General features: G+C 42.5%; 1 protein-coding gene across 1 annotated transcript in view; it reads right to left on the bottom strand.

The window, feature by feature from the left end:
- Positions 1-22,366, bottom strand: part of ANKS6 (ankyrin repeat and sterile alpha motif domain containing 6) — a gene marked incomplete at its 5' end in the record, with an annotated part of 38,038 nt that extends 15,672 nt beyond the window's left edge. The window contains 9 exons of the mRNA XM_084260190.1: positions 1,010-1,213; positions 2,172-2,221; positions 2,817-3,027; positions 5,964-6,112; positions 7,537-7,643; positions 10,572-10,776; positions 14,272-14,316; positions 17,720-18,219; positions 22,011-22,366. Of these exons, the coding sequence (XP_084116316.1) occupies positions 1,010-1,213; positions 2,172-2,221; positions 2,817-3,027; positions 5,964-6,112; positions 7,537-7,643; positions 10,572-10,776; positions 14,272-14,316; positions 17,720-18,219; positions 22,011-22,366 (1,827 nt within the window). The remainder of the gene's footprint in view (positions 1-1,009; positions 1,214-2,171; positions 2,222-2,816; positions 3,028-5,963; positions 6,113-7,536; positions 7,644-10,571; positions 10,777-14,271; positions 14,317-17,719; positions 18,220-22,010) is intronic.
- Positions 22,367-23,100: the final 734 nt, after the last annotated feature.

Raw genomic sequence — 23,100 nt, 5'->3', positions numbered from 1 at the left:
TCTGTCAGCCATCTGACACGTGGCTCCTGCAGCTCAGCATTTTCATGTTTCTTACCTTGTTCCTCAAATCACTTCTTCCAATCCTGACTTACTAGGTTTCTCTCCTTCTACCTGTTCCCTTAGCAAAACCCCATCTTCCCCACAGAAGGACTGATAGCAAGTCCTCCCCTACTTCCACTGCTCATTTTGTATACAAGTACCAATTATCCATTTATGTCATTACAATCATCTTTTACCATGAAGAAACATTTACCTTCCTGTGATCTATCACCTGCCTTCTAATACTCCATCTTACTCCACCTAAATCACCTCACTGGTACTAAACTCATTTTCGCTTAAAGAAGACAGAAAAAAATTCCTCCTAAATGTCTTCATTGTCCCATTTCCAGAACTGACATAAAATATAGTTCTGGACTAGTAAATAAATACTGGTTGATAGATTCTAAAGTCAGGTGAGTAGGTGCTTCTCCATTTTCCTCTAGTAACTATGAAAGCAAACGTTGTCAAGGTTGTTTTTCTTCCCATCTCAAGACTAACGAGCTATTTTCCTTTTGGTTTGCATTTTCACTAAAAACACTGTAGAATCAGACAAGCTCCTTCTATTAAAAACACAGAATTAATTTAGATTGTCCCCTTTTTTACAGTGGTTGCACTTTAAGGCTGTATGCCTTCAAGGCCACTTGATTGCTAATTGCTACAATTTAATCTATTATTAATCTTCCAGACATTATGTCTGTATATTTGTCTCTCACTGATATTTCTTTATTCTTGTCTTCTGCCCCTCGTCTTCTTCCAAATCAGAGCAGTTTCCAACACACTCCAATGACAGAACCTACTTTGCCAACTAAAACATATGGCTGGAGAGATATGTAGTCTTCAATGGTAGACCTTAAAAGCCATGACTAAGAGTGGGTTTATAGTAGTTTCTAAATCAGAAAAACAGCGTGGCTCGACAATTAGCATGGCCTGGGCATAACACAGGATTTTTGTACACAATTTGTTTCCTTACTATATCAGAGTTCCCACTGCTGTTGAAATCATGCTTGATTGCTCTCTGTGGCCAGGCAGTTCTCATCTGTTCAGCTTTGCCATCTTTGCTGATTCGAGTTCGGTCAGAATTCCAGAGCTCAAAACTTGAGGGCGGTAAGAAAGGTGGTATCACCGCTTTCAGTTTATCACTGGGCAGCCTGGTAAAGGGAGCACTACTTCTCAGCTGAGAGAGGGGAAACAAAAGGGGGGAAGAAAAAGGAGACTTGATGATGTAGCTACAAAATTGCAAGTTAAAAATTGGAGACAAATGCATTTTAAAACAAAATAAAATTGGGACAAGACACAAAAGGAGTATTTATGAAGATGTACAATATATAATAACAGAAACACTTGAATGGACATTCTGGCACCTTTCAGTACACTCATTCTTTTAATACAACAAATACAGTTCATTAAGAAGCAAGAACTGTCTCTCCCTTCCAGTGGTCTAAATCCCGCTTCAGATGGATTTTAACAGGAAAATTAACAATTAATTTCCAAAGGTAGTCCTCTGTCTTCCCAGACAGGACACTTGGAAACAGTGAACAACTGCCTGTTCCCACTGCATGTGTTCTCCAGTGAGCGAACCAAACCAAACCAGACAACTCATTTGGCTCCCTGAAGTTCTGTCAGTCAATCACATCAAGAGTTAATCTTCTTAAAAAAAACAACCAAAGGATAACCAGCCAAATTTAATGATATCTCCAGGGAGTAAGCTGTAGGGGAATGTAAAGCTACAGCATAGCAGAAGAAACAGAACGACACAAATATTTCATGATTGTCTCCACTAGTAATTCCTCACTTTCACACTGTTCCATTCACGTTTTCCTCACAGCATACTGTTAGTCAGCCACTAATCACTTGTTCCACCTATTTTGTGAACTCACTGCTGATCATACAAATATATGGGTAAATCTTGAAAAAAGTCAGTACTTGTCAGCAGTTTCCATACTAAACTACTTGTAGTACTCCCTAGTTTCAAAACTACTGATGTACTACAGCCTGTCAGTTCCTGTCTAGTGACTATCAAGACATGATAGCTCTCTTTCTAATGGTGACTTGGATAGGAAGCAAAACAAAAGTGATGGGAGCTGCACGACCTCCTGAATTGGGCTGAACATACCAAAACCGCTGCGACATACCATGGTGGTCAATAATTCATCACCCTTTTCTCCTTTTGCAGTACTTCCACCTGAAAAAAATACAAATGTTTTATTGTTTACATGCTCCCATTTTTGTTTCCAAAGGTAGCTTGCTATTTTCAAACATTCAACAGCTATACCCTCAGTAAGCACACAGAACCAAGATTTCTAGTGATACTGTCACACACCTAAATTACATTTAAGCCAATAGCCTTAGTTCACATCACAGACTGTGGAGGTTCTGCATGAAGAGCTGTACAATTTCAGCAGATATGCTTTATGATTTGGGTTTCTCAAAATTCTTTCTTCTCACAGTTATTTATTTGCTTAAATAAAATTGGTTTTCATTACATAAATTAGTTTATCACAGATACTAATGACAGTGACCTGCCTCTACTGTCCCATTTAATGGTGCTCACTAGAGAACAGAAACATTGTCATATTAGCACGTTCCTGCTTAAATGTGGTTGCACTCAGTGTTCAGCATGATCAATAGTCAGTAAAAAAATCTCTCTGTACTACAAGCACCTTACATGTAATTTCAGTTATATTGAGTTAAATAAAAACTAAATCAATAAATTAGAAATAGTATAATCTTGGCTATCCCATGAGAGCTCACTTCCCATAAGACAACTCTGGCTTTACCACTAGCTTTGTTATTTGTGATCCAAGCTGTAGCAGCATCAGGGTTTCCAAAAGTGTTTGTATCACTCTGTGAAGCTGCTTTCATGGTGGAATTTAGTGATGGTTCAGACTCATCAGGAAAAGGCACAAACTGATTGAAAGGAAATCCATGGCGCAATGTCTGAGTCAGCTTCAGCTTGCGGAATCGATTGGACATCCTGCTCCACCAGGACTAGATTGATAAGAAGACACAACAATTTAGTTCCAACTAAAAGAAAAAAAAAAAAAAAGAGGAAAAGAAATGCACAATTAAGTAATCCTTACTGCAGTGATAAACCTGTCAAGCAGTTTAAGTACAAAAGCAATGTTAGAGTGGTTTGCAATTACCAACAGAATCCTTCACCATAATTCATACACATAAGATTCATCTTATTCCTTATTCTTCATATAGCAAATACCTTACAATATTTTTCCACAATATCTAGAAAGTCAAGGTAGACAACAGTATTAGGGCAATTCAAACAGGAAATTTTTAGTTACATGGCAAATATTTGATTTTTTTAATAGTTAATTATTTCCCATTAACTTCCAATTTCACCATCCATTCATACATTCTCTGGCATCAGTGAACCAGCCTGTGTATTTTCTGCTATTTACAGGTGTTCATAGAGCTTTATCTGATCTGCATGAAACCAACACAAACCTGGTATCACGTATGTGGGGACTGTTATACAAAAGGGCCATCTTTGCTCAAAATAAAAAGTTTATCCAAGTATTTATGCAAATATATACATTTTTACAGGCAGACAGTGGAAGACACTTCAAGTATTTAGCAGGACATTTCTCTAGACTACACAAGACCTATATGCTATATTAAGAAGGCGTATGCAATCTGTATTAAAGATTATGTGACTTGTAGGCAAGTCAGGTTATAAATATCTTCTGATGATTTCTTAGTAAAGCTTCTTTCTTCCTTCCTTTCTGGATCACTTTTAAAAAAACCTAAAAGTGATGATAATTCATCAAGAAAGCTTTACATGATAACCAATCCAGATAACACACTTTTAGCTTATTCATTCTTAGCCAATTCCTTGTCACCAGTAGCCTCTCTCCTTGTCATTAAACACTTTTAAACTGCTTACTAATGTACATCTTCCAAACGGTCATACAGTTAAGGAGCTAAGTAACATCAACTATAAACTTATTCCTTTTAAATCAATCCTTCTGGAAGACGATCAGATTTTAAATTTGCACAGAGCATTAGTGATGGATAGAGTTTTGGACCTTTTTGTCTCTTTGGAGCCACAGCTAATAAAGATTTCCATTACTTTTAGCAAAAAAGACCTGATTGAAAAAGGCAAAAGAAAATTGTTCTGAGAAAATACTAAACCCCACACAGTTCAGCATTTATTCACCTTCCAAAAGGAACTAAAAGGGAAAAAAAAAAATCCACCTAGTGCTAACAAAGTACAATGAGCTTATAAGAGACTGCCTGCATGTGGTTTATTTGCTACAGGAGCAAGCTTGCTACAACAAACAATAAGATCACTTCTAAGTCCCTAACATCTTCATTACTCTTCTTCACAGTTCTTCTGTGTCGTTAACATATGCTCACGTAATGGACTAACCCAAAATGGAGTAAGCAGAGCCAAAACCTAATGCTTCTCCAGAGAGAAAGGAATGATAATGGAGAGTTGATCTTGTCCTCTGGCACTCAAAGTATGATGGTCTGAGCAATGGAGTTTCTAGTCTGCGGCTACAGATGGCTGTGGCCTTTCCCCATACGCCACCACATCCCTCACAGAAGCCAGAACACAGGGCTTTAAAACTAGACCGAAGCGCCGAGTAACAGAAGTGCATCCGTGGTTAAAAAGAACCTGTCTCAAAAGGCTGAAACCTAGTAGGAATGGGAGAAGGCAATACTACCACAGAACAGAAAAATGGTTTTACTGCTTGAGAAATACCTCAGACACTTGTAACATTAGGAATACAGAATATGGGGAAGAACTAGAAATCTCTGCCCTCAAATCACTTTAATCTAAAAAAGAAACTGAATGTGGTAATTCCCATTGCTTTAATACTGACATTCAGAGTGCAGCTTGCTGAAGAAGCACAGGCAGGAAGAAAAGAAACACAATTTATGTGTATGGAAAAGGCACAACTTTGTTCCTCAGCATTTTGTGGATATGAAAACTAAGTAGTTAACAGTTCCTGCGTGAAAGGGGTGGCAAAGAATGAGGTTATGGTTATCTACTACAGAATCAACTGGTAAAGGAACAAGGGCCTGTATGATGCATAAATTACAAATAAAAGAAACACACAACAAAATAAAAAGTCTACTGGTTAATGACAGAAGTGATCAAACAGACACAGAAAAGGGTTTGGCTTTTTTAAAACTTCAAAAGCAGCCTACTTGTAATCAGGTATTTTAGTACGAAGATGGTTAACAGGAAGAAGGTAGGAATGTATGTGCTTTTGCATAACAGACTAATAATATTTAAATGAGCTTACATGAATTAAAACCAGACAAGACTGATTAAAATTACCCTAGAGTAATTACAGACAACATAACTTCTGAACAAATATTATCTTCAGGATAAGTTAGTTGGATGGAATAAGTTACAGAAATCAGGCAAAAGGCAACTACATAATCACTCTTACCCCAAAAAGGAAAATCTGAAATTTTACTAGCAAAAAACCTTAACTTGAAAGGACATAATTGAAAAAAACTAAACAAATCCCTATAACACATCCACTCTAATTTCAATGGTAAAAAAACCCAGCCGTTAAGAACAGGCTATTAAAATTGGAGTACATTTGGACTTTAAAGGCAGATTTAAAATTAAAATGATCATCAAATCTCAGTTCCAAACTTATGAACATGGTACCTTCCACTACTTAATGATATCTATTTGCAGGCACTGAAATACTTCAATATGAATTCTGTCTTGTAAGTCTTCCCTTTGCCATCTGATAAAAAGAAAGCTGAACACATGCTACATTTCATAAAACCAGGAAGCACCATCAGCAAAGAATTCAGATCCACCCCTATCCAAAAACTACCCAGTTACATATTAGATTTGAAGTACTTCTTTGCAATGACTTTCTCTGCTTCGCAGATTACAGGAAACGATACACTGGTTATTTATTAAGAGTGAATATATTTACCTTTAGACCGCCTTTGTCATCTGGCAACATTGGGACATTTAAGGATTGCCTACTTCTGGAACAAGGCAGAGATGATCTGCTGTATGCTTTATTCTTGTCTTTGTCTACTTGCATGCATGCTGATGCCAGTAACCGTACAAGCTCTGTGTCTAAAAGAAAACAAATTAAGATAATGTTCAGTCTGTTTTGCTTCCCAAGTTATGACTGATAGGCTGACACTTTCCCTATAAATCCCATATAAATAGTGATTGATCTACCTCTCAAACACAAACCAGATTAATTCCCTCAAGCCTTCTTTCTTGGCCTATGTTTCCTACCTCTCCTCCCCACACAGTAGCCTGCAGTCTAAAGGCATTTATCAATATAAATAAGCATGCTAATCACTCAGAATCAGTTAAATGTGACTGAATGAACAGTTTCCTCCCACACTATGTAGAAGTTAAGGACATTGTGATGCTCCCTTTTCTCACCTGGCGCAGAAGAGAGTAGAGGAAAAAAAAATGAATAATCTTTCTTCAAGTGTAGGATGCAGAAAAGAAGCTTGAAATTAAATCCCGAAGAGAAAAGAGGTGCTCAGCCTGGACAATAAGGGGACTGGAAAGACACTTTAAGAAAAAAGGTGGGGAAAAAAAAAGAGGTCAGGAAAAAAGCAAGAAAAGAGAACAAGTATGAGATGGGGACAGGAAAGCAAAAAAATTACTCTGTAAATACGTGTTTTACATGGAAGTCAGGACAGCCTTTCAGGACAGACAGAACTGACATATATTCCTCTTGCTGAACAGGTAATAAACTACTCTGTCCTACAAGAAGTTAAAATTTAAAAAAAATTCACTCTATTTTCTAAAATTTCATACTATTAGTGCTGTACTTTTGACAAAAGAAAGGTGTCTGCTAGAGACCAAAACCACCACAGTGAGTAAACAGAGAGAAAACAAACATTATTTACATCAATAGTAGTGGTTTTGGCTTCATATAAAGCATTCTGGGTACCAGGAAAGTTAACAATAATAAATCATGTAGTCTAAACAAACTACAACAATAATTAACTGTGCTTCATTGAAGTCTCCCCAAAACATGCTGCTTTTTTCTACAGCACTCCCATAAAAACAAATCTGAACTCTGAAGTGTGATTTATTCTCAGCCTTTATAGACCCAGTGGGTGGTTCAGCCAGGAATTCACTAGTTTTGTTCTGACCACACTCTCTTTGTCCTGTCCCTTCACTGCAGTTATGAAGTGGAAATTTCTACCTCCAGTTGTGCTAATGATACTAGAGAATGGCTGGGCCACCACAGTCAAACATCACTAAAGTGACTCTGGTGACACAAACACATTTTGGAGCACTTTCAAATACAAAAGCAAGAGGAATGTGCAAAATCCATTATCCTATAAATGTATATGCTCAAATAGCCAACTAACTCAAACCCCTCTATTTTCATATGACACCACTTCTTGGTCCAGTCCAGCACAGACCTAAAGAATACTTCCTAGAAACTTTAATGTATTTTCTAGATTGGAAGGGATGCTTATATGTTTATCTTGCATGCTTCCTCAGTGCTCTTTGAAATAACATACCTGGATCATTCAGCAGCATTATCAGGTCAAAAGCAGTGTATCCATTTTTTGCACGAAGATTGACATCAGCTCCTTGATTTAACAAATACTTTACAATATCTTTGTTGCTTTAGGGGAAGAAAAAAGGCATTGCACATGTTTAAAAAAAGGGAAAAAAAAGCCCAAACAAACCCATAACACTATTTTCATCCTTTTATATCACTGCTTCTCCATTAGAGATCAGAGTTTTAACTTTTCTATAGCTAACCAAGTCTAAAATTTGCTTACAAACTATTCAGAAGCTCCCATGATTTCTTTGTCAGTCACTGTTTACTCTCTATGAATGACACTTATCAACATGCAGAAAGTCAGCCTTAAATACCTAATTTGAATAGTCAGTTTCTTAAGCTGACCCTTTGGAAATGACTCAGGAATTTGTTGCCAAACACCTTCCCAGTAAAAGGCCACTAATGCCCAGAGCAAATAAGCAGATGGGAAGACAAAGGTCAGTCCAGTAGTCATCATTATGCCTTCACTAATACTTCAACATAACTTCATATTTAGACAAGTATAATTGCATATAGGAGAGCCAAATTGACTGGACATCATCTATAAACTCCAAACAGTACTTCACTTAAGATATAAATTACATAATAATTGAAGGGATATTTTCACTTCAAGACCTTTAAAATGCAAAACCAATCACCATCAAATGATAACTAACTTTCAACAAAAGCTCATAAAAGCCAGTTGCATAAAAGGAACTCACCATCCTATTCCCATCAGCCCCTCTCATACACCTGAATAAATAAGCAGGAATTGCCTTGTGAGTTAAAAACAATACTGTAATTCAGCCTACAAAATAAGCAAACAGACAACAGAGCTAGGGAAAATATATTTAATACTAAACTCCTCTTGAGCAGAGACTGAACTTGTATAAAAATAAAATCTGACAAGAACAAGCAGTAACTGACTGAAACCCAAACACTGAAGCTGACAAAACACTCTAGAGTGTTACTCCTTATCATAGGGATAAAGTTTTCACTTCTGAACTCGCACTAGATAAAACCTAAAGCAGAGAAGGAAGGTTTCTCCTCTAACAGAATGCTGCTTAACCCTACTACAGCTGTTCTACATATTTCCCATTACTTTTCCTCTCTTCCTTAAAACTGTTATCCTCCCTGCCTGCTTTCCAGTCCTGCACCTTGAGCCACAATCCTTTGGTGCCCCTGGCTCCCTGCCCGCTCCCTCCTTCAAACCAGAGACCCTCCACACCGCTGTTGCTCCAGAGAAGGGGTAAGCTGGGGCTCCATGGAGGATAAAGACTTCCCGTTAGAAAAATTCACAACTGGCTTGTACTGACCAACAGGAGAGGCTGGGACACAAAGTGTATAATTACATGGGTGAGTATTTATTCATGCACATGAGGTGTCCCAGCTGAAACAGAGCACTCCAAATGTGGTTTTACAGGGGGTGGGTACAGGGTTCTTGTACCCTTCAAGCATTTAGATACAACACCATGTGACTAATCACTAACACCTACACTACTGATTACTAACCATAGTAAATGCAGAGCAACTATTTCTGCTGTATTCTTGCTGCTTCTCTATTCATCCAGTCTGGAGTCAGTCTTGCTGTCGTTACTGATCTATGACAGGACACAACACTGAGAGGGTTTCAAAGGCACGTTAAAAGGACTATCATGCTGCTGTTATCGTGGCTGACTAGGGGTATCTTTTATCCTTCATGGCCAGCTCTAGGCCTCCAAGAAGCCAAGTCCTTACTTCCAGGGCTGGGATGTCCTTCTAGTCCTTTCACTGAGCAGGTGCCCTTCAGATTGTTTTACTTAAGCGCAAACATTACCAAAGTCTCCAGTACAATTCCACTACCTCAAACATCAAGTGCATTAACAAAGTTAATATGCTGTCTGTCACACTATAAAGACCAACTAATATAAGAGGGAAGGGAATTTCCTAACACATTCCTCCAAGGAACTGAAAGGGCACTATCTGAACACAGGCAGCATTCAGATGCGCTCTGCACTTCCACAGACAAGCAGAGCATCTGAGCACCAGCAAGGCGACGTGCCAGCAGCCCTGCACATCTGCTGGCTGCTTGCACTCAAGCTGTGTGCTGGGGCAGCTGCTGCTGAGTGAAAGAGCTGCACTGGAAAAAGAGACCTGCAGTCACTTCTCTGAAATGCCTGAGGCTACTATCAGCACTGCGCTGGCGAGGAAGCAGAGGATCCCATCTTGTGCAGATCCCAGGGACTACTTCACCAGATTTTCACAGAGCAATGACAATTTGACCTACTTTTCCCTACTTTCACAGACCAATAAGATCTCCTGACTAAAAATAAAAGCTGGAGCAGAATATCTGCATTTGTATAATTAACATGAGCATTACCAAGCAGCAAAGTGAATCTTCACCTTCCTGAGGGCCTTGTCTACAACAATGGAGAAGAGTTCACCTGAATATCCTGTATGAGGACAGGGCCAAGTATATGACAGAGACCACATGTGAAATACCAGGCCAATTTCTGGGGTCTGGCTCTAAAGTGCGTAACTCCATTTATAACATACCTTTAGAGAAAATGGCAATCAGTTCTCCAGCGGGTGCATTTCAGAAAACTCAATGAAAAATAAAGGCTGGAGAGAGGAAGGTAAGACTGGAAAAAATGGCACACAGAAGGGCGATTGCCTTGAAGTTCCACAACTTGATGTGCACTTACAAGCCTGGCAGGGAGTGATAATATTCTACACAACACTACATAAATCATCAAAGAATGGAAGTTGGGATCTGCACTAACGCAGCTACTCCTTTGCCTGGAGAGCCATGTTCCTAGCACTTACTGGGCAAAACTCAAGTTCCCAAATGTGCCACTCATTCTGAAATCCAAGCAGCACTCAGGTCTGCTCTGAAAAGCTGAGCAGTGCAAGTCAATTTCCTGTAAGACCCCTCTTTCAGAGTTGGTATCAAAAAGATTTATTTTCTCTTGGGATATAAGACTAATTAAACTTCTTCGCTGCTAGACCCAAAGACAGCATATATCTTACCCATGGTATGTGGCTTGCATTAGTGCTGTCCAGCCATGAACATTGTCCTGTTTGTCAATATCAGCATTTTTTTCTACAAGGAGCTGAACAAGGGACAGTTGTCCAGTCACAGCCGCAATCATTAATGGAGAAGCACCGTCAACATTGGTGATATTGACCTGACTTGGGTCTTCATCAATGATCTCTTTAACCAACTGAAAGTTTCCTGTAAAACAGCGATAAAACACAATCTGCATGAGCAAGAGAACTGCTTAGCCACTCAACTCATACATATTTTGATTTGCTGCCACAGGTTTGCACTTAAGAGGAATTAAAAACAAATAAAGTATTAGTGCAACTGCAACACTAAAGTAAGTTTTTGGACTGATCCTTGGTCTTTGAGTTGATCAGTACATCTTCCCATGCTACATAAAATTGTGGCATAAGCACAAGACACTGTTTTCCCTCATGTTCCCTACCTGCACACTTACAGTACAATCCCATTACAGGAACCGTCCTCTATAACTAACAACTAAAAAGGCTGCATAACCTGCAGCACACCCTACATGTGAAGGCACGAGTGGGCAGTATTTCTATCAGATTTTCAAAAGACGATGTCATGCAAGGAAAACTGATGATGCTGAGACACCATGATGCCTTGTTACATTTCTGTAAGCTGAACACACACAAAGCAGCAATTTTGGAATCAAAGAAAGTGTGGACAAAGGCACTCTGATAGGTGGTAGAGACCATCCCTTCCCTTAAGGGGAGAGAATGACCTATGTCCTACTGACCTGGAAGTTCCTTTCAAAAGGTGATTCACCGATTCTAAAAACTTCTGATTCTATTTCACAACTTCCAAGAAATTCCAGCACTCAACTTCCTTACATTGAAAAAGTTGTTTTGTTTTTGAATTCTGCCTCAAATATTTTAACTAAATCTCTAATACAAAACTTCCCTATTCCTTGCTCCAAAGTAATGCACTATTCCTGTTATTTTTCTAGTTCTTTCAAACATGAAGGGGCTGGTAGTCACCGAATTCTTGTGTTTAGATTACAAAAAGCAGTACAAAATATGCTACTGAATTTATTTTCACCAGGTTGTGTGTTTTTTTCTCCTAATCTTAATTAAGATAGGAACGAGTACTTTTTAAAAACGTATGAGATAGTCAGGGTCATCTCAAGTAGGGAGCTTAAGCTCACTCAGTGGGTCCCTTACTTTTTTCATGATACATGTCAGACAAAAGCAGGGAAGGAGCTAAGAGAGAAAAAATTATTTCTGTGATCATATACACACATAACACTATAGGAACAGAGTCAAGAAACAGAGTGTTATCAATGGCCCCGCAAATGGAAAAATTCTCCTCTTTATAAAACCTTTAGATGGTAAACTGCTTCATGACATGAGCTGCCCTCAACTCCATTGCAAGCATGAACATTTTCCTTGGAAAGCCAGTCTGAATCCCAGACAACCCCTGTAGGCACTTGGATGCACTCACTGAAACCAACACCCAAACCACACCACTCAGCTAATTTCTTGGAACAGGAAAGATATAAAAGCAGAGAACTGCTTTTTTATGTCCCAGCTTAGTAAAAGACATCAGGCAGCTTTAACATAGACCCGCACCACAGAATCTGTTAAACAGAAGCCCTGGAACCTACAGAGACTCAAGAATTGACTCTGGACTCTGACCTGGACACTTCTTAACCTAGTAACTTGGTATTTTAACAGTGCTGCCATCCATAGCCAAGTATTTCAGGGGGAAATAATAAAAAAAAAAAAGAAAAAAGAAAAAAAAAAACCCAAAAGTAGTATGCTGACTAGTATTCATTAGCCTCCCCACCCAAGGCTCCTTCTGACCCAGCACTAGCATTTATAGATCTCCAACTGAATGTCAGGGGGGTACAAGAAAAGCAGCTGAACTCTTAAAGATCTAACAGACCTGAGGCTTTCCCAGGAAGAGGTTATGGTAGCTTAGATGCGAAGAGTTATTTAAGAGAGCACCTCCTGTACTGCTACCTACCACTTTGTTCTCCACTATTAAATCAACCCATTTCCAGTTCTGGTAGCCTCAAAAGCCATAAAATCCCCAAGACTTACAATGGTTAATTGAAAAGCAGCTGTTAAACTGCTGTACCACACCCCTGATGAGATCGTGACCATTGAAACCACACCTCTATCTTTTCAATAGGAATGCAGTGACAATAAAACATGATTTAGTGATGCACTGCTGAAATCCATTTGGACAAACATTGGAAACACCATTTTTTTTTCTCATTCACAAAAATAACTATAACAATAATAATATATAAAAGGCCAACAGAAACTGAAAGTTCCTAACTCGGAGGCCTCTTCAGGTTCCAGCTCCCTGTTGAAAGCAAGAAAGTGAAGCACATCAAAGGCTTCATAATTATGTTACAGTCAGGAGTGGGTCAGGGATAAAGAAGTTGAAATGAGAGGCAGTTGTGCTCAGCCCTAAAGCTCAGTTTTTCTGCATGCACATATGACAGTCAGGAGGGGTAGAGCCAGCTTTCAGTGCACTATGTTCAGCCTATGTGCACAGAAGGCACAGCCCCAGCAGGGATTATTAGGTCCGCTCGCCACGCAAAGCTGCATTACTGATGTTTCTTTTGTCTGGGACATATTAGGCCAAGTAAGGGCAGACTGATTGGAGAAGAAACAAACCTGTTAGGTCTCATGAGACATCTCGTGATTTCACTGGACATAAGATTTAATCTTAAATGAGAATGGCAACTTTCACTATTAAAAAAAATAATAATAATAGAACTATCAGGATCTTTTCTTTCCTGCTGAATGACTTTTCTCCTGACTGCCTATATAGCCAGGACTGCCCGCGACAGGCTGAACGTGCTATCACGTAGCTGCAAACACATTTAAATGGCAAAATGCCAACTGAAAGGGCAGTAACCAGATACAGTTCAAATACCAAACCTCTGTAATGTGTTCAAGAGATTGGAAGCAGTGTGGAGTTTTCTGAGCTGTGACATTATCAGGAACTCAGCAGAAAAGCAAATACTCCTGTTTCCCATGCCAAAGCCATCAGATAGCAAGCCTCAGGCCAAGCCCATCATTTCAAAACTTTCTCCCATGCTGGAAGATCCTGTGAAATAGGTAACCAAAGAGCAGTTTGCCACCCATCATGGGTGTCACCCACCAAAGTCTGGACCAAATTTAAATCAACAGGGCAGCACTGGCTCTTTCTGTTTGCCATGGCACAGTTTTACCAGTTGTGTGCTCCGGAAAGTCATTCTTGCTCACGAGAGAACAGGTAAGATCCAGGACATTTACTCTTTTCTTGAAGCAACTTTAAAGAACAATTACAGTGAGTAATTGTACAGCGAGTAGAGGCCAGCATATTTTTTTGCACCAATTAGCACTTTTGTTTTCATGCTTCAAGTTTATAAAGCAGGAAAAAAGACAAACCAACATATTAAAAGGTAGCATCGTCTTGGACTAACTGGATCTACTAAATCACACCATTTTAGCATGAAGGGCACAACCAGGAGGTTCATTAAGGTTTTCTGATATTGAAATGTGAATAAACTACAGAAATCAGTAATTTTTCAAATGAAAACATGGAGAAAAAAAAAGAAAAAAAGTCACATGTAGACACAGGATACATCTTAGTTTCCCATGTTAGCAAACAAGCATTTTCTGAATGTACAAGAGCCAGACATGTAACAGTCCTGGCAGTACTTACCCAATTTCAGTGCATGAAAGACATCAGGTTGCCTTTTTTCTGTATCTGGAAAAGATATAAATATTCCTATTAGCAATCTCTAAAATTTTTTTTAACAAATAGTAGAAATGTTATAGCAAAAACTATACTATCTTGACCGTGCTTTTGCCAAGAAACGTTGGAGCAGATGATCCTCAAGGTCCCTTACACCCTCATATTCTATGACTCTATGATTAAAACATTTACATAAAAGTACTTCCGGACACACACTTAATAAGAAGTAAAAAAGAAAGTACTGCTAACCTTTCTATTTCCTTTGGGAAGAATGACTCACCTGTATTGTTCTCCATGCAGAGTTAAGGCTACACACTATAATAAAGCACCAGTACAGGCCTTTGCCTTTTAACTTCCATTATCAGGAAATTGTATTTGGAAACTTCTGTGTTTCCTGCCTGGAAGACTAAAATATCAATTAAAGAACCACAGTATGGTTCTGTAGTCTAGTGTAAACCTCTGTACAACAGCAAACACTCAAATAGTACAGGATTTTTTTGAAAGGTGACTCAAAAGGAGTTTTTACAAGATGCCCCATTTTTATTTTCTCATGAGCACTGCCAGGTTTATTTGCAAAGGTCACAAAAATAATAGTGATTATTTAACTACACAGCTTGCAATTTGTGAATTAATAGATAACCTTTAGCTCTCAGATCATAATCCCCATAGTAAGAACTGCAATTATTACCAGTTAATACTTTGAGTTAAGGATCTTTCCTTTGACAAGCCTTCAAAGTACCTTGAAACTGCTGACATTGGGTTAGACAAAAAAGTACAGACACCTTCCACTCAAGCCAGAAAAATAAATCCTCCTTGATCTTACAAAGCACTGACACTACAGAACCAACAGGATTTTAAGGAAAACAAGGAGATGTTGAGAGATTTGCCCAAGACTGATTCTGCTGTTTTTATGATAATACAAAAAAGGTTAATGTTCACAGCCTGACTCCAAAGGAAGTAATTTGAAAATGGTGAACAACAGTAATTGCTGGAAAGCACCTGAAAGCGTAAGACACTCTTATTTTAAGAATGGGAGAGCAAGCTGTGGGCCCTACATTTTCTCCTGGTCCAGAAACTGCTTGGAACTGTGCATGAGCTCACCACTGGAAAACATTTCAAAAAGCCTAGTTTAGAAAAGGACCAGACTCCATACTTGGCACATAAAAAGCCTGGAAGAGAGGCACCCTCAGGGAGCAAGAGATGACAAGATGCCAGAAAGGAAGACTGCCATCTGGGTAAGCTGAATGAAGGACAGGGACAGAACACAGGCAACACCTGGGAGATTTCAAATAGTTTTCATTTCTTTTACTGAAAATAGGTCTGAGGAAACAGCTTTCTTTTGGGAGGCAATTCACCCTACGTATGGCAATAGATCAGAAGACAAGCTCCTTTACTGCTGCCTTCTGTATGAGAGAACGAATTTCTTTTCTTCCCAGGATATACATGGCTCCAGTGCTAAGAGGAGACTGAAGCCATGGTCAAAAATCAATTTGTGTGGAACTTTAACATTGTATCCCCCCACCCTGCCCAAGTTCGTTACTACCTTTTTGCTGATGGACACTCCCTTCAGCAGAGGTGACAGGAACACTCACCTGCTTTAACACAAGTCTGCTCTTCTAGCTTAAAGAGATTTCTTTGATACTGTGAGTGCATGGCTACAGCAGATTCATCAGCTCAACTCTGCCTGCACATACACTCTGCGTACATGCAAAAGCATGGGCAAGGCATAAAGCACAAGCACTGCACTACTGAACCTCATGTCCGAGTCTCTCTGTGTGCTGTAACCAACTGTTGTCTATTTATTACTCAGAGATCGGTCCTGATCAGTCTACAGTCAGCTGGTTCTGTCTGGTAGCACTGCTGTGTGAAAGCACCAGTTCACACTTAACCTATGAGTCAACATCTGACTAACTTAACATTTTCTCTGAAGCAAAAAGAAATGTCAAATTTTTGTCCTAGAATCTTAAAGTATAAAGGAAGCTTGACCTGTAGGAATGACACAAAATTTAAATAAAAATTAACAGTTTGTGTGACTGTGGACACGTCCACGTGGTAGTGTAGTAACAGACACAATTAGATAATATTTCAATAAGCTTATGTGGGTATCACAAGTGGCAGAGACCCTGGAGTGGACTATCTTACCCTAGGTGCTTTCTGCCACCATGGCTGGATGGGTAGTCACACCTGGAAAAGGTTCATTCCAGGGCCAGCCACATCCTTAGATTCCATAGCAAGTACTCCAAAGCTCAGAAATATAGATGGGGCTCTCCCAAACCCTCCTGTTAAGCACCCGCATCATAAAGGACAAATACCTTGACAAATGTCCCAAAACAGCCACATACTGAGTAAGGTCTCAATCTCTGAAATGACTTACTGACATTCCTATGTCCAACACAATGTCCAAAATGAACTGTCTGATTTCAAGAACAAATTTAATGTATTTCTGCTAGCATAAACAAAGTTCTAGTTCTAGAAAAGGAAAAAAATAGGCAAACCTACAATACTTTAACAAAACATAAGGCATTCATAAGATTATTCATCCACATAAATATTTTACTTTCTTAGAATACACAGTCCACTATCCAAGTGCCATGAGGATATTTCATATATTCAGAGGGTTCCAGAAGAAACCATCAGTTTAACCTCATTGGCTTTCTGCATGCCACAGGCCTTGCAGGCAACACCCAGTGAAGACAATCTGATTATGAGTTTTAGGAAGGCATTTAACCTTGAATGCAGCTGTTAGAGACTGCACATCTTTACCAAGTCAGTCCAGGTCTAAGCTTCACCACAAAACATAGTGTCTTATTTCCAATTCAAATTCTTCTAACTTTAAATTCAAAGGTTTTGTTTTCTTTGGTTGCCATTTAAACAGGCCCTCCAGAACTGGATTTCATGTCCTTACCACATATGCTTTATTAATCACACCTCTTAACCACCTCCCCATTGAAACTAGGCAGACTGAATTTCAGTCTCTGCTTACAAGGCACATCTTCTAGGGTTTTTTTTTATCTTTTAGGTTTCCTTTGAGTCTGCAACATCCTTTACTTGCTATCTTACTCTGCTTTTTCATGTCCCTTCTGCAGTGCCATTTCAAATCGGCCGTTGGAACTCTCTTCCTAAATGAACACCTGGACTGTGTGTTTTAAAAGCAAAACATTTAAAATAGTAAATAATTTTAAAATGTTTCACATGATTTTTATTGCAGGACAGAAACCTTGTCAGGTTAACATGGAGGAAATCTCTCAGGTTGGGTATTCCTGCCTCACCCGAGGTAGGTGTACCTACTCCAACATTTTAAAAACACTCTACTCAGAAGTTATAAAGAGCAGCACGTACACAGGAAATAAACCCTTCAGATTTTAAATATAACCAAAACTTGAAGAAAAGGAAACAAAAAGCTAAAGCTCCATACCTGCTTGAGGTCTGATCGTTGTGAGAGATTCCAGGTAGTCCTTCATGTCTTTGTGTTTGAAGCCCACAGAGATTTCAAAAGGTGTTTTATGTAGAACATTAAGGTGATCAGGATTGGCACCCTTCTCCATGAGCTGCTGTGCCAAGCTCACCTTTCCACTAACCGCTGCCAGCATTAAGGGACTCCAGCCCATAGTCTTCACAGTGTAGTTACAGTCAGCTCCCCAGTCTAACAGCAGATGCACCACTGCCTCGTGTCCATGCTGAGCAGCTGACATTAGGGGAGTGATATCAGGAAAGTCGTCTCTGCTGCTGCTAAGTACACTTGTGTTAAAATGGTCATAATTGTCTACAAAAGCTCCAGATTCCAGCAGCAGCTTCACCATACTGACGTGACCACCTCTGGAAGCCATTGTGAGGACACTAGCTCCTAATTTATTCTGTGCATTGAGATCAGCACCATTCTCCAGCAAGATGTGAGCCACACTTAAATGTCCAAACCTTGAGATAAAGAGATAAGGCAAAAAATTAACACCTTGGATGGCAGTGGCATCAAACCTGACATACACCAAACATGGGAAAGTTTCTTACCAGACTGGCCTGTTGACTAGTATGCTACATGAAATTACACATGTACCACTGCATGTGACAGTAGTGATTATTACTGCAGGGGAGCAATCAATGGCTGAGGGCTTCTTGTTGTTTTACATGGCTGAGTTCTGGTGGAGGAGGGGGGCTGCAGGGGTGGCTTCTGCAAGGAGCAGCCAGGAGCTCTCTGCAGGCCCCACAGAGCAAACACCAGCCGGCTCAAGGCCGGAGTCATTGCTGACCAAGGCCGAGCCCATCAGTGATGGTCACAGCGCCTCTGGGAATCACATTTAGGAGAAAAAACCCACAAGCATCTGCTTTTTGCCACCAGAGAAGGGAGCGAGAAGATGTAAGAAACTGTGCAGGCACCAAGGCCAGGGAAGAAGGGGGGCCGGGGGGGGGGGGAGTGGGTGAAGGTGCCCCAGGTGCCCAAGAGAGATTCCCCTGAAACCCATGGAGAAGACCATGATGGAGCAGGTGTCCCCTCACAGCCCATGGAAGATGATGGGGAGCAGAGATGCCACCTGCAGACCATGGGGAGGCCCCACGCTGGAGCAGGTGGAAACACATGGGAGATGCTGTGACGTGCAGTGGACCAAGCTCCTGGCAGGACCTGCAGCCCGCAGAGAGAGACCCACACCAGAGCAGATTTGCTGGTGGGCGGTGGGGGTGGGTGGCAGGGGGCAGTTGTGACTCTGCAGGGGACCAGGCTGGAGCAGTCTAGGCCTGAGAGACATTCTATGATTTTATGATGGATAAGATCGTAGAGGACTGTCTCCTGTGGGCAGGAGCCCACACTGGAGCAGGGGAAGAGCGTGCAGAACGCCCACCCCACACACACACACTACGAAGGAAAACATCTTGTGAGGAACTGATGGAAACCCCTGTTCCCCATCTCTCCCTATGCCACAATGCAGGGGGAGGGGGCGTGGGCATTTACCCTGAGGAAAAGGGAAGCCCCTTACCGTTCCTCAGCTCAGGAATCCCACTTTTTAATAAACATGATGTAACACAGAATGAGTGGAGAATGGATTAAGAGCAGCCCTGAGGAAAAGGACTTGGGGGTGTTGGTTGATGAAAAGCTCAACATGAGCCAGCAACATGTGCTTACAGCCCAGAAGCCCAACCTTACCATTTGCTGCATCAAAACCAGCATGACCAGCAGGTCAAGGGAGGTGATTCTGCCTCTCTAAGCTGCTCTCTTGAAACCCCACCTAGAGCCCTGTGTCCAGCTCCAGGTCCTCCAGTACAAAGAAAGACACTGACCTATTAAAGCGAGTCCAGAGGACCACAAAAATGATCAGAGAGCTGGAGCACCTCTCCTATGAAGACAGGCTTGTCCAGGCTGGAGAAGGGAGGGCTCCAGGGAGACTTTATTACTGCCTGCCATTACTGTATCACTGTATGTGTTAGGTTGGAAGGGACCTTTAAAGGTCATCTAGTACAACCCCCCTGCAGAAAGCAGGGACATCTTCACTAGATCAGGTCACTCACAGCCCCATCAAGCCTGACCTTGAATATCTCCCGGGACGAGGCCTCCACTACCTCTCTGGGCAGCCTGTTCCAGTGATCTACCACCCTCATACCGAAAAACAGGAAAGCTGGGGAGGGGCTGTTTACAAGGGCATGAATTGATAGGACAAGGGGTGATGAGTTTAAACTAAGAGGGCACATTTAGATTAGCTACAAGGAAGAAATTCTTCCCTGTTACGGCAGTTGGACACTGGCACAGGCTGCCCAGAGGAGCTGTGGCTGCCCCCTCCCTGGCAGTGTTCAAAGCCAGGTTGGATTGGGCTTTGGGCAACCCGGGCTAGGGGAGGGTGTCCCTGCCCATGGCAGGGGGGTTGGTACTAGATGGTCTTCGAGGTCCCTTCCAACCCAAACCAGTCTGTGATTCTGTGACATATGTACTTCATGCTCTCATTGCACATATCATGCATTAGTACATGCTGGTGCAGTGTTTAACACAATCAAGCTCTGATTATGAAAGCAGCCTTTGTACAGGGCAGCAAAGCAAATATTAGTTGAGGAAATCCCAAAGACTGCTACTAACCACTAACAGCAGACATGAGACCAAAATTCCCTAGTTTGTTTTCAGAAAGCACACAGAAGCAGAAGGAACCCTCCAGGGCCTGTCTAGTCCCTAGGTCTACACTGGTAGCCTTCTCTGCGTCATCTCAGTAGAGCCTGCAACCACTGTACACAACTAATTTTATGCATATATCCAATCTCCTGTCCAATCTCAACAGGGCTAACCCCAGACAGAAAATTAAACATGTACATAGTTCAAAACCTGTGTTTGTACAAACACTATGTTTCCTTTTGGTTATCCATTATAAAGTAAAAGGAAACACGCTCTTCCACTTAAAGCTTTCTGCACAGGATTCAATGGTATCTGCAGTACTTTTCAAATGGCAGCAAATCATTGCTTTAATACAGCAAGAGGGTTATAGTGCTTTGAGTTTCTTGTTTTCAGAGAATGACCATATGGTTTTCATTACGGAAAAAAATAAAAATCTAAGAATGTTTCTAAAACATTTTTCCTTTTTTTTTTAAACCTTGATAAAGTAACAAAATTGTTGAACCTTGTCTTCCTTGTTCTTACTGGGAAACCAGCTGTGTGACTCATTCTTTGGGAACTTTCTACGGGCTTTAATTGAAAAGAGAAATGTTGACTTTGAAACACGCTCATTGCTTCCAAGTATTTCAATGTTATGAAACAAGAAAAAAACCTGAATCCAAAACCTAATTATCCTGTCAATTAAACACTCAAGTATTACAGGAAAACACTACCCTACAACTTTGCAAAATCACCTCTGTAAACTTGCATATCTACTTGTATAAGCGAAGATAAGCACAGATAGGAGCATCAGCAACACAGGAACCTCCCACAACCCAGCAGCGGGTTGCACAAAGCACAGCGTCACCAATGCAGAGAGCAATCCAGTTTTGTCATTAAAAGCCTTCAGCAGTCATTTCCCACATCCACCAGCGAGCCATTCAGGAAAAGATATGGAAAAGCCGAGCGAAATTAATTATTTTAGTCTGCCTCAGTATGTTTTATGTCAGAGACGACTTTTCAAGCGGTCCATAAGACAAGAAAAGAAAAAAACCCAGAGGATAAAACGCAGAGAGGGAGTGGGATGTATCTTGTTTCCACAGAGGGAAAGCAAGGAGCAGGGTTTTCACGTTCAGGTTACCTCTGGCTGTGATTACTGCGCGGGCTTTGCCCGTGAAATAGCACGAACGGCTTTCAAAATGGAAAGGGAAAACCTAACGACCCGATGCAACACTCACAAAAAATTTACACTCGACAACCACCCCTCACCCAGCCCCGGGGAAGGTAACAGGTTACCCGCCGGGACAGCTACCGCTACACCGGCCGCGGGCGGCCGCGGCCTACAGGAACATGGCGCCACCCCGCCCGCCCTCACGCACGCACGCACGATGACCAGCCGGGAACCCTCGGGCGCTCCCGGGCGTCCTCCCCATCCTGGAGAGCGGGATTTTAAGAGCGAAGGGAGCGAGCGCCGGCGACAGCCCCGGGGCGGGGAAGTGAGGATGGCCGAGGCGGCCCTCCCTTCCCCGCCCCGGGGCTGCCGCGGGTGCGGCAGCCGCCCTGCCTCTGAGTAGGCCGGTGCCCCGCGGCGAGGCAGGACGGCTGACGGAGAACCCGTCCCTCCTCCCCCCGCGCTCCTCGTTACCTGGCCGCTTGCATGAGGGGACTCCATCCGTAATGGTTCCGGCTCTGCACGGAGGCCCCCTTCCGCAGCAGAAACCGCACCAGCTGCTCATGGCCCCCCGCCGCGGCGAACTGCAGCCCCGTGTTGCCGGCCTCGTCGGTGCAGTCCACGGGCACGGCGGGAGCCGGCGGGGTTGACCCTTCGCTGCGGGGCTCCGCCGCTACCGCCTCCTCGGTTCCGCAGGAGGAGGAGGGGGCCGCCGGGTCGCTAGTGCCGCCGCCGGGCAGCCCTAAAAGGCGCCGGGCGGTCTCGCAGTCTCCCTGCTCGCAGGCGCGGAGGAAGATCTGGACCTGGGGGGGCACCCCGCACTCCCCCATGGGCAGCGCCGGTGGGCCCCGAACAGCTCGGCCGCCCGCGACCGCCCCCGCCGCCGCCGGGAAGGCAGCGGGGAGGAGGGGACTCCGCCGGCGGGAGGAGGCCGGCCGAAGGCGGCCGCAGCGCCCCGGCCGCTCTCCCAGTGCGAGGAGGGGAGGACGGGCTGGACCGCACGCCGCGCTGCTCGCAGCCGGCAAAGGGCTCTTCTCTGCCAGGCCGGACCGCCCTCCGTTGCCTCCGCTAGTCCCGCCGGTGTCACCTCCCCTCGCCCCAGCCAGCGCCGGAGCCACCGCAGCTCCCGCCGCATCCCCCAGGTGTTTTCCCTCATCCACTCGCACCGGGGGTGCAGCCGTTCCCCGTACCACATTCCTGCTTACATACCGGCTCCCACGCAGGACAGTGTCCCGGCGTTGTGCGCTCTTCTGCCCGGGGCCAGGGCAGCAAGCCTTCGCGGCGGGGCTTCCTCGCTCCCACCCGGCACAACGATCCCTTTTTCCTGCTCAACTACGTGACTCACACAGCCCGGTGTAGTCTCTGGCAGCTCCGTTCCTCTGACATGGTTCTTCAGCCTTTACTTGCCCCTTCCAACTTTGCTTTCCCCCTTACCTCAAAACCGGATTTTTCTCACTGAAATACAGGACTCTTAGTGGAGTCATTATTACCCAAAACCCCCAAATCTCCTGCCCCCTGATAGTGCCAACCAGGTGGGCTTTGGGTTTTAAATTGTGATTTCTTG

This window comes from Gallinula chloropus (genome assembly GCF_964237585.1).
Source record: "Gallinula chloropus genome assembly, chromosome: 2".
NCBI lineage: Eukaryota > Metazoa > Chordata > Aves > Gruiformes > Rallidae > Gallinula > Gallinula chloropus.
Note: the sequence above shows the minus strand (reverse complement) of the source record. Positions and strands in the feature narration are given on the sequence as shown.